Below are 12,015 nucleotides of genomic sequence, written 5' to 3'. Positions count from 1 at the left end.
AAGTATTTGGAATAAATTTGAATAAGGAACAAAAAAAGTTTCCTTCCCAGTCAGGATTCGAACCACGAAAGTCTTAGTTACCAGTCTATCGTGCTCTGGAGTGAACAAGACTCTGAAATCAGCTACAAGGGTGGGTCCGGTTTTTTTGCCACTACTGTACATATTTCAATGAGTTTTTCCGTAATAGTTTTTGGAATTTCAGCCAGTTGGAAGCAACGAATTTATTCAGTATCCATCTGTGACTGTCGTAATTATTTTGAGTTTCTTCAGAAAAATACCCAAATAGCTGTTGATTGGAATCGTACTTCGGTTAGTATCCATTGGTTTTGAGGAAAATTATATTTGTTTGTAATTTTACACAGATTTGTATTTTTTTAGAATTAAGTCAAGAACCAGGACAATAGTGAGAGTCGCAAACGGAAGTCTTGTCGCAAAATGGGTCGCGCCTCAAAAAGTTGGGAATCACTGATCTACAGAACTCATGGCTCTTATTTATGGGTACTGTGCAGCCTCCGACGTAATTATACTTTTAAAGAATTGTACCATACTCGTAGCACAGCTGTGCATAGTTTTTTTTATCAGTTCGTTAATATTTTCACTCGTATGTAGTGCTATTTGAAAAAGTGATGTCGTCACGTGTATCTTGTACCATAATGTAGTTACATGCACCAAATCTCCACACTCATGTTATCCCCTCGTTATAACATAACGCTCAAAAACAAAAATTCCAATACCTATCCAAACAAAAAAGTTATAATAGGTGCACAAGATAAATGGGACACCTGTACACGAGTTATTCACCGTGTAAGTATAAGACAGTTAAACATCTGTTAAGAGTTTTTATTAGTAAGACTATTACCCTATGGCTGTCACATAAGATGTTTTCACATCAACAATAGCAGTAGTAACAAAAGAGCCATGACATGTAAAATACAGGAGCACGTGTGTAGGCCTATTTATATATCTGTGGGCTGTCGTGTTGCATGAATACCTCTGGCCTGGACATGTGGCACTGAGGTGCTTGTGCACGACCCATCGCATGCAGTGTCTAACATCAATACAATGCTGGGCCTTGGCTGTATGGATTGTATGCTGGTCTTTGCTAGCATTACTGATTTCCAACAATCGTCCACTTACAGGTGGCTTCCGCTGTTTACTCGAACAAGGTGGGCGATGTTGTCAGTGGTGGTAACTAGTTCAGTGCGGTTTGTGCCAAACAGGAAACTCAGGAACGAACCGTAATCGATTCTCCTGCTCAAGTTGACTGGGTTTTATATACGAGTACTAATGCTTGCCGAGTTATGCCATTTATTCCGTTGTGGAAGACGATCTTTGCTTATGTTGAAAGCAAAAAGAAATGCCTATCAAATCTCGTCTTTGTTGTCATGTCGTCGCCGTCATCGTTCTCGTAGCAACAGTCGTCGTCGTTGTCTTGTTTTCGTCATACTCCTCGTCATAACGTGTTCGTCTTTGTCATTGTTATATCAAGTTTTTTTCTTGTCATCCCTCACTTTTCTCATTGTTATGCCCTCGCCATTTGCATTATAACGTCTACATCTCCCTCTTCCTCGTCTTCTTTTCTCAAACGTCTCGTCGTCATGTTCTCAAATTTCTCGTCGTTATATCTTCAAACTCCTTCTCGGAATATCTTCAAATTCTCCACCGTCATTCTTCAAATTTCTCGTCGTCATATCTTCAGACTTCTTGTCGGAATATCCCCAAATTCTCCGTAGTCATTCTTCAAATTTCTTGTCGTCATATCTTCAAACTCCTTGTCGGAATATCCTCAAATTCTCCCGTCATTCTTCAAATTTCTCGTCGTCATATCTTCAAACTCCTTGTCGGAATATCCTCAAATTCTCTATCGTCATTCTTCAAATTTTTTGTCGTCATATCTTCAAACTCCTTGTCGGAATATATTCAAATTCTCCATCGTCATTCTTCAAATTTCTCGTCGTCATATCTTCAAACTCCTTGTCGGAATATCTTCAAATTCTCCATCGTCATTCTTCAAATTTCTCGTCGTCATAGCTTCAAACTCCTTGTCGGAATATTCTCCATCGTCATTCTCCAAATTTCTCGTCGTCATATCTTCAAACTCCTTGTCGGAATATCCTCAAGTTCTCCATCTTCATTCTTCAAATTTCTCGTCGTCATATCTTCAAATTACTCGTCGTAATATGTTCAAAATGTTTGTCGCTATGTTCTGAAATTCCTCGTCATTATGTGCCGAAATTTCTCATTGTCATGTGCTAAAATTCCCCGTCGTCGTGTGCTGAAATTTCTCATCGTCATGTCCTGGAACTCCTAGTCATGTTTTGAAAATTCTCTTCGCCATGTGCTGAAATTCCTCGTCATCATATGCTGAAATTCCTTGTCATGTGCTGAAATTCCTAGTCATTGTCATATCTTGAAACTCTTGGTCATCATGTCTTGAAATACCTCGTCGTCATATGCTTAAAATCCTTGTCATGTGCTGAAATTTCTCTTTTCATGTGCTGAAATTCCTCGTTGTCATGTGCTGAAAATCCTCCTCGTCATATGCTGAAATTCCTGCTCGTCATGTCTTAAAATACCTCGTCGTCATATTCTCAAATTCCTCATCGTCATGTGCTGAAAATCCTGTCGTCATGTGTTGAAATTCCCCGTCGTCATGCTCTGAAATTTCTCGTCGTCATGCCCTGAAAATCCTCGTCGTCCCGTCCTCAAATTCGTCGTCGTCACAGCTTGAAGTTCTTGCTTGTAATTTCCTCAAATTCCTCGTCCTAAATTCCTAGTCATAATTTGTTCAAATTCCTAGTTATAATTTCATTAAATTCCTAGTCATAATTTTATCAAATTCCTAGTCATAATTTCATCAAATTCCTGGTCATAATTTGATCAAATTCCTCGTCATAATTTCATCAAATTCGTCGTTGCAATTTCCTCAAATTCGTCGTCATTATTTTCTCAAATTCGTCGTCATAATTTCACCAAATTCCTCGTCGTAATTTCCTCAAATTATTCAATGTCACTTTCTTAAATTTTTTGTCACCATTTCCTCAAATTGCTCTTCGGAATTTCCTGAAATTAATCGTATACATTTCCTGAAATTGTCCATGGTCATTTTCTCAAATTTCAATAATCATTTGACCAAATTTCTCGCAGTAATTTTCTCAAATTTCTTGTAGTCTTGCCATCATATTACTTCTCCACTGACAGTAACTTCTGCAAAAATGCTCAGACGTGCGTGGAACTTTGCGCAATGTGCATACCACATGTACAGTTGAAAATAACGATAAAATAAATAATTACAATTTGCCGTAAAAGAGGGATAACTGAAATGATATGAAGATGAGCAAACAAGCGTAGTAAAAAATATCTTATTAGAAAAGTATATCTTAGTCCCTTCTTGAACGTAGGTCATTGAGTTCTGTGCACTTACGACCATGTTACATTAATCAGTCAATTAGGCAGTAAGCGCTATATTATGCGATTAATTATAGAGACGTAAGAGCTTTGTTGGTTACAATTTTTTTTAGCTCTTGATAGGTTCAACAAGCATAGGCTGAGATGTGTACTATCTTGTCATGGAGAGAGGTCTGGCATTCATCAAGGAAATTGTTTACATGTCCGATTTTATTGTTAGTAGCACCACACAGGTCGTTGCCTTGGCAACATCGATAATCCGGTCGTCACTGCGTTATTGTGCTTGTTTCATATGGCGACAGGCACCTTTGTTGCAGCTGATATATTTGACAGCGGAACACACACAAGAAACGTTGACTGAACGCTGTTTTGTGTGCTAGATTGTCAGATAATGGCGTGACAGGTGACCTATCAATATGGGGAGGATTTGCAAGCTTTTTGGGAACCATATTGTGTTCGTCAGAAAAAAGCTCAGCTGAGGAGTTTGCTCCCGCTGGGGTCAATGCCGCGGTTTGCAGACAAGGAACTTGACAAATTGACACATGAACCAGGAAGCGTTTTCTAATATTAAGCTCTTTTTTTTATTGGACAGATCGATTCATATCTGATCTATAGAAAAGACATAAACGTGTGGTACAGTACCCGTACAATCCTCTACAATGCAAGTACCATACTTAAATAATTATGCTTTCTTTTATTCGGAATAACCGTTCTTTGTTTGTGGGCGTAACCAAGATGATCAATACTTCCACACAATATTTCATATTCTGTCGATTGGACTGTTGATAGTTTATCAGCTTTACTTTTTCACTGTCTTTTACAATTTCCACAATTTCAAGTAGAATATTTTATCTGTTGACGAAAAGAACACTTTGGAAAAGGTGGTAGCACGTCGCTACATTATTATATATTCATTATAGGTTCTTAAAGGAGTACATCCACTTTTGAGTACTATAAACGAGGAAAATATGAAATATTTTTTTTCTCAGAAACCAGACAATTTATTACATTCATAATTGATGTCAAAAATGCTCACTACCTCTACTTTAAGAAATAGAATTCATATATTAAAAGTATTTTATAGTTACCACTAATTAAATATTCAAAATGTCACTTAAGATAAAGTGGGAAAGCTTTTCCAATCTAATTTCCATATTTCTCAATATATTTATAAGACTCTTTTTTCTAATATATTGTATGTTGCATTAAGGAAATGTACCAGACTCATTTGTGTATTTAGGTGATAAATAATTCATTTTTTTCTCGAATACCTTAATTTTGTAACTTTTCGGACATTTAATATCTTATATTATTTAAATTATTCATGTATTATTATTATGATGTACCGAAGAACATAATTATGATATTTCCGTGCAGATATTCTGCGTCATCATATGATTAAAGATGAGTGAAACGGAGAAAAATTCTCTCCGGCACCGGGATTTGAACCCAGGTTTTTAGCTCTACGTGCTGATGCTCTATCCACCAAGCCACATCGGATTCCCACCCCGATGTCGGATCGAATCCTCTCAGTTTAAGTTCCACCTCTTGGGTTCCTTCTAGTGGCCTATCCTCGTGCACTGCGTCATACTTCTATGACGTCATAGATCTATGACGCAGTGCATGAGGGTAGGCCACTAGAGGGAACCCAAGAGGTGGAACTTAAACTGAGAGGATTCGATCCGACATCAGGATGGGACAGTGGCTTAGTGGACAGAGCATCAGCACGTAGAGCTGAAAACTTGGGTTCAAACCCGGTGCCGGAGAGAATTTTTCTCAGTTCCACTCGTCTTTCATCATATAAGTTATTCATGTTGTAAAACTGATGTTGGGTACACTGAAAACTACTTGCTTAACATAACTCCATAAGTAATGGCACACAGGAATAAGGTACGGAGAGCGTGGTGGCCATCCACCCCTACCAACCCACCGTTATGGAAATGCACCATTTAGAATTTCCCGAACTGCGGTAGAAAAGTGGAGAGAGGCAGTAATTTCCTGAAAGATTACATTGGCATTTGAAATTTGGGGCACTGCATATTTATTTATTTATTTTGCTAATAATTGTAACATAAAATATAATATATACAGAAAAGCTTTAGTTCGTCCCTGAAAGAGTAGAACTCGTGCTCAGGGGCGGATTCCTGAATTGAAATTAAGAAGTATGTAATACAATTTGTCTTATGTCTACTACGCAATAAGAATATGTAAATTTAAATTTACAATTTTTCAATATTTATAAAATCCATACATAACTTTTTTAATTTAATACTATAACTATTAGAATTGACAAGATTAGGATATTTAAATATAAATTTGTTATATATTCTTGGGCCTAAATTACTACTATGATTAAATGCTGTAGCAGTGTTGCATTTTGGTACAAACAATCTTAAAGAATTCATACCTTTTGTTTCATAATATAATTGCAATATATTGACGTAAGTTACTTGGGTTTTGCGAAGAAGGTACTGATCGCTTCATCTTCTTCAAGAGCACACCACACATTTATTTTCGGGCTATTGGGCTCATTTTCAACAATGATAATAGTTTTTGTGGATATTCAGAAGCCCATGTTCTCACTTGTATCAATGAACTTCCCGAAAATATAAGTGCTGTCATCACTAAACATTAACATTGCCGCTAATAAACCTGTATAATTTTTATACGAGACTCATGCCGAGTTGCGGCAGAAAAAGTTACTAATAAAACATGCATAAGCGATGAATGTATAATCAATGTGTAAACTATACGTGGGAATTGCTTTGCTGTAGCTATGCACACAAAACTCTTTGTTTAAGTGTTGTATACAAAGAAAAAAATGGCCGTCTCTCTAACAGCTGTTCGTGTCGATTATCATTTTATGACTCTAGTTACCTTGTAACCACAGAAGAACAAATCAAAGAGCACAGAATAATAACAATAATATTGCTGTAGCTGTACCCTTTGATCAAAATATAGCGGGTCCAGTTATACTATCGATACTAAGCGCGGCAAACTAGCACAAAATATCGTGTGCAATAAAAAAATCTATTATTCTGTTATTATTTCGATTTATTAAAGATTAGCGTCGACAGATCAAAGGGACGCGAGGCTTCTTTTAGTAATTAACACCATTAGCGGGAATGGGAGTTTCTAGTTATACGCTGTTGTCACGTCTTCCTCTTCCATTGTTAAACAACAGAATTGTTTATTACGAAAACCGTAAACGATCTAAAATTGTTTCGTCATTCTGAAAACCATGGCAACCATATTACGACAATGAAACGTACAAGTAGAGTTATTCAATTATTTAGTGACTGTCTTAAATTTATGCAGGATGAACCATGAGTCATGTCATTAATTTCAGATGGTTAACTTTTTTTTTTTTTAGATATTTCAAACAAAAACTTTTAATAAAATTTTGCTCGTTTTTACTTCATTTTCGAGATATAAATTGTTTTATATGAAACATTTCATAGTCTGTTTTGGGAAAGCTATTGATTCAATTTCCAATATTATGAGTCAATTTAAGAGAGCAGTGTATTATGACAATAATTTATTGAAAGAATTTTTTTGTCCTTTAAATGTGTAGAAACTTGATCCAAACAAATGTAACGTTTCGTTCTGAAAAGGAATTTTAAAATGTTAATTTTACATCTTGATTACACAACTTTTAACACTGTATCACTTCGGAATATGTATGATAAGACTTTCTTGTGTTAAATTCTAACGTACCTTGTTTACATGTTTCGACCTATTTATGGGCCATCCTCAGAACTGGTCGTTGTTGGTCTTGGCGCCTCTTGTTTTGTGAGGTGTGTTCGTGTGGTATAGAGTAGTGTCAAAGAGTGTGTGTGTTCTGAAATTGAATTGTGTGTTGAGAATTTCGTTGGGGTGTCTTTTCAAACACGTTACAAAGAACACATCACAGCCATAACAAAATTACAAAACACCTCCACATATGCAGAACACATCACAAATGCTAACCACACCCACAGAGACATCAACACAGGCATGGAAATACTACATATCCAACCAAAAAGCCAGAAACTAAACACACTAGAACAATATGAAATATACAGACACGAAAACACACCCCAACGAAATTCTCAACACACAACTCAATTTCAGAACACATACACTCTTTGACACTACACTATACCATACGAACACACCCTCACAGAAAACAAAATGAGAGGCGCAAAGACCAACAACGACCAGTTCTGAAGATGACCCATAAATAGGTCGAAACACGTAAACGAGGTACGTTGAAGTTTAACACAAGAAAGTCTTATCATACATATTCCGAAATGTTAATTTGTTAGGATCAAATTTCTGCACATTTAAAAAACAATCTTTTAATAATTTATTATCATAATACACTACTATCTTAAATTCACTAAGCATATTGAGAAAAAAATCAATATCTTTCTCGAAATACGCTATGAAATGTTCATTCAAAACCATTTTTATCTCGGAAAGGAAGGAAAAACGGACAAAGATTGTTTTGAATTTTTTGTTTGAAATATCTCAAAGAATAACATCCTGAAATTAATTAATGGCATTGGCATTGCTTACGGTTCATTCTGTATTGTCTATTTTTTCAATTGTATAATCAGAACAGAGAAAACGAGAGAGATTTTTTTCAGATATATATCTAGATTTTTGGGGTCAGTAGACAGAGTGATGAGTAGCAATTTGAAACAGGAGCCCATGCACTGACAAAACAAGGATTGGAGTGGAGATGTGACATATAAGTACTCACAGGAAGTCTTCTCTAGTCTTGTTGCGGGTTGGGTAGTGGGGGGACGCCCTGGCTTCTTCCGGCTCCGAGCAGGTCAGGTTCTCCGCACTCAGCGCCGACCGGAAGCCCGACTCCGGGGTGGACACAGGACTCACCCCCAGGCCAGAGCTCTTACCGTCAGAATCCTGCACAAGGATGCGTGGTTATACGTCAAAAGATCTGACTGAAGAACGATTGGACTTTAATACATTGCATGTGGAAAAGAAAAACGAAACGAAAAACAATTTCACAATATATAGTACCGATAGTTATAAATAAAAATGCATCTACTTACTTGCTTAGAAATGGCTTTTAAAGAACCTGGAGGTTCATTGCCGCCCTCACATAAGTCCGCCAACGGTCCCTATCCTGAGCAACATTAATCCAGTCCCTACCATTATATCCCAACTCCCACAAATCCATTTTAATATTATACTTCCATCTACGTCTCGACCTCACCAAAAGTATTTTTCCCTCAGGTATTCCAACTAACATTCTATATGCATTTCTGGATTCACTCATATATGCTACAAACTCTGTCCATCTCAAACTTCTGATTTAGGGTTCCTAATTATGTCAGGTGAAAGATCTGCCCTTGGACAGAAGACTATGGGTGAATGAATGCTATTTATATTAATTGTTACTGTTGCTTCAAGTTATTTGAATTCTTACACATCTTCAAAGGATAAATTTCCAATTTCCATTGCGTGCTATGTTATGATAATGAGACATGTTTAAGTATAATAATAATCCGTGGCGCTACAGCCCGTGAAGGGCCTAGACCGACCAGCCGGCTGCTGGCCTCACGCCCACATGCCGAAGCAGAGGTGGACGATCATCCAACCAGAATGGAGGTATCGTGTGGTTAGCACGATGATTCCCCCCAGCCGTTGTAGTTGGCATTCGCAACCGGATTTCGCTACCTATCGTAGCTCCCCAAGTGCATCACGATGCTGGGTGGGCACCGGTTCCATACACTGGCCCAAATTTCATGAGAAAATTTCTTCTCCCACGAGTACTCGAACCAGCGCGCATTCCGTAACGCGAGTCCTAGGCAGGATACCTTAGACTGCGACGCCACGGCGCGGGACTGTTTAAGTATAGGCCCTAAAATATTTATTGCTGCTTAAAATACAAAATAAATACATATTATTTACGTAGCACATACCCGTTTGAGCAATCCCGTAAACTTAATCAACATACTTAAATTTGGAAGTAAATCCCCAAAAAATCTCATTACTTGCTTCAAGTAAAATCCCCGTGTTTTCCATAATAGTTTGTGCGCCATGTAGCCTACCTACATCAACTGAAATTGTATGAACTATATCTGCAGTGCTTGGGAAAAGTGGCATAAGTCAGTTTTCAGAAACCTTTTTTGATTATTTATTGACACCTTACACTTGTTTATGTCGATTTGATTTTTTTCTGTATGAATTATTGTAATGGAAAGAATACTTACTTACTTACAAATGGCTTTTAAGGAACCCGAAGGTTCATTGCCGCCTCACATAAGCCCGCCATCGGTCCCTATCCTGTGCAAGATTAATCCATTCTCTATCATCATATCCCACCTCTCTCAAATCCATTTTAATATTATCCTCCCATCTACGTCTCGGCCTCCCCAAAGGTCTTTTTCCCTCCGGTCTCCCAACTAACACTCTATATGCATTTCTGGATTCGCCCATACATGCTACATGCCCTGCCCTTCTCAAACGTCTGGATTTAATGTTCCTAATTATGTCAGGTGAATAATACAATGCGTGCAGTTCTGCGTTGTGTAACTTTCTCCATTCTCCTGTAACTTCATCCCGCTTAGCCCCAAATATTTTCCTAAGCACCTTATTCTCAAACACCCTTAACCTATGTTCCTCTCTCAGAGTGAGAGTTCAAGTTTCACAACCATACAGAACAACCGGTAATATAACTGTTTTATAAATTCTAACTTTCAGATTTTTTGACAGCAGACTAGATGATAAAACTTCTCAACCGAATAATAACACGCATTTCCCATATTTATTCTGCGTTTAATTTCCTCACGAGTGTCATTTATATTCGTTACTGTTGCTCCAAGATATTTGAATTTTTCCACCCCTTCGAAGGATAAATCTCCAATTTTTATATTTCCATTTCGTACAATATTCTGGTCACGAGACATAATCATATACTTTGTCTTTTCGGGATTTACTTCCAAACCGATCGATTTACTTGCTTCAAGTAAAATTTCCGTGTTTTCCCTAATCGTTTATGGATTTTCCCCTAACATATTCACGTCATCCGCATAGACAAGAAGCTATCAAAAAAGGTTTGTGGAAACTGACTTGTGTCACTTTTCCCAAGCACTACAGATATATATGTGATCATTGCCAAATAAAGACTATTTGTAAAGCACATTTTAGTTGTTTTTATAAACATTTTGTTAACAAAAATTTCAACAACATTCGTAATGTGTGACAGGCTGAGATAGGAAAAAGGCGTAAAACCTGTGAGGTTAATCATATGCCAAAAATAAAGACGTTTCGCAGAATTTAAGTGATTTCATTAATCAACTGTCATTTTTTATTTGGTTGGGAAATGTAACCTACGCAATATGCCAGAGCTTACCTTGGATATGGGGGGCAGCGACGTCTCCGAGCCGGGGCGCAGCAGAAAGTTGCCCAGGCTGGTGATGTTGACGTTGCCCAGGTGACTGACCATGAAGCTGCCGATACGGCCGTACCGGGGCGGCCGATGTTCGGGCGACGGCTCTTGCTGCGAACAGAAACCAAATCTTCACTTACATCAATAATCAGCACTTTTCTTCTGGATAAAAAGGCGGTAGTTGTGTAGAAAACTTCATAGCGGACGCGGAGATGATTACTGCTCACTGAATTGGAATTTTGTCATTTTTAACCTCCTTTTCGTCCAACTAAGACTTTCAAGATCTAAGCGGAATACGAAGAAAAATTATATTAAAAACACATTTCGCTTCCATGATGAAAAATGCAACGAAAAGGTGCCAGAAAGCTGTTTCAGCGCATTCCCCAGAAAAACAGTACTGATAACAACTACTATGTAGTATCGGACATCCAGTGTTGTAGATAGGTTGATGTTAATATGTAATCGAAAATTCTAAAGCAGGCATGTCAGAAATCAGACTCTAAATGTGCAGTGATGTGCGCTGATCGCCGGTCTGTGCAGGTTGCATCAATCAAGGGTTGCTCTTACTCGTTCTTAGCTGGAGGGGTGTACAATAATCTATTCTGCGCTTCTAGGGTTGGATTAAATAGGCATTTGAACATTATAAACATAGTTAGCAGAACGAAAAGAACACAGTTATTATCAGTGTCTATATTTTACAATTGTAATACAAGAAACTTTAGGCTTACTCAGTTATACTTCACAAAGTAGTGGTTTGTAAAGCATAAAGCATGATTTTTATACAGTATTTTAAGAAAAAAAATTGCAGTAATTTCGAAACGACTAGAAACGAACAAATATTTCATTTTACGTAGTGGGTACTAATTATTTTAAAGTAATAGACCCTACTCTTTCATTGTTCGTCAAGCATTATTATTTACTGTGACCATTGGTACACAAATGTTGAAGAAAATAATATTATACTCCCAATTAATTACATGCAGTAGGACATTGTGAAGTTTTTACACTGATATCATTTCTTTGCTGTATGTCAATATAAATGAATATTAATGAATATAAATATAAATTAAGCTTAGAATTTAAATTCACATATAGTTTATTCGAAAACGTTGAGAGCAAGTATCGAAAAGTTGGGAGCGTTACTTAAGAAATTAAAAGTGTAGTTCACAAGCTGTGAAGCGACGATATTCTCCATATGTCAGATT

At 37.2% G+C, this 12,015-nt stretch overlaps 1 protein-coding gene across 1 annotated transcript in view; it reads right to left on the bottom strand.

The window, feature by feature from the left end:
• The window catches only part of LOC138715477 (probable E3 ubiquitin-protein ligase HECTD2), a 180,266-nt gene that overhangs the window by 136,192 nt on the left and 32,059 nt on the right, over positions 1 to 12,015 (bottom strand). The window contains exons 3-4 of the mRNA XM_069848462.1: positions 10,775 to 10,921; positions 8,156 to 8,319 (exon numbers count right to left, since the gene is read on the bottom strand). Coding sequence (XP_069704563.1) covers positions 8,156 to 8,319; positions 10,775 to 10,921 — 311 coding nt within the window. The remainder of the gene's footprint in view (positions 1 to 8,155; positions 8,320 to 10,774; positions 10,922 to 12,015) is intronic.

The sequence above is a fragment of the Periplaneta americana genome, chromosome 1 (assembly GCF_040183065.1).
Source record: "Periplaneta americana isolate PAMFEO1 chromosome 1, P.americana_PAMFEO1_priV1, whole genome shotgun sequence".
NCBI classification, from domain to species: domain Eukaryota; kingdom Metazoa; phylum Arthropoda; class Insecta; order Blattodea; family Blattidae; genus Periplaneta; species Periplaneta americana.
This window is presented reverse-complemented; position numbering and strand designations above follow the sequence as displayed.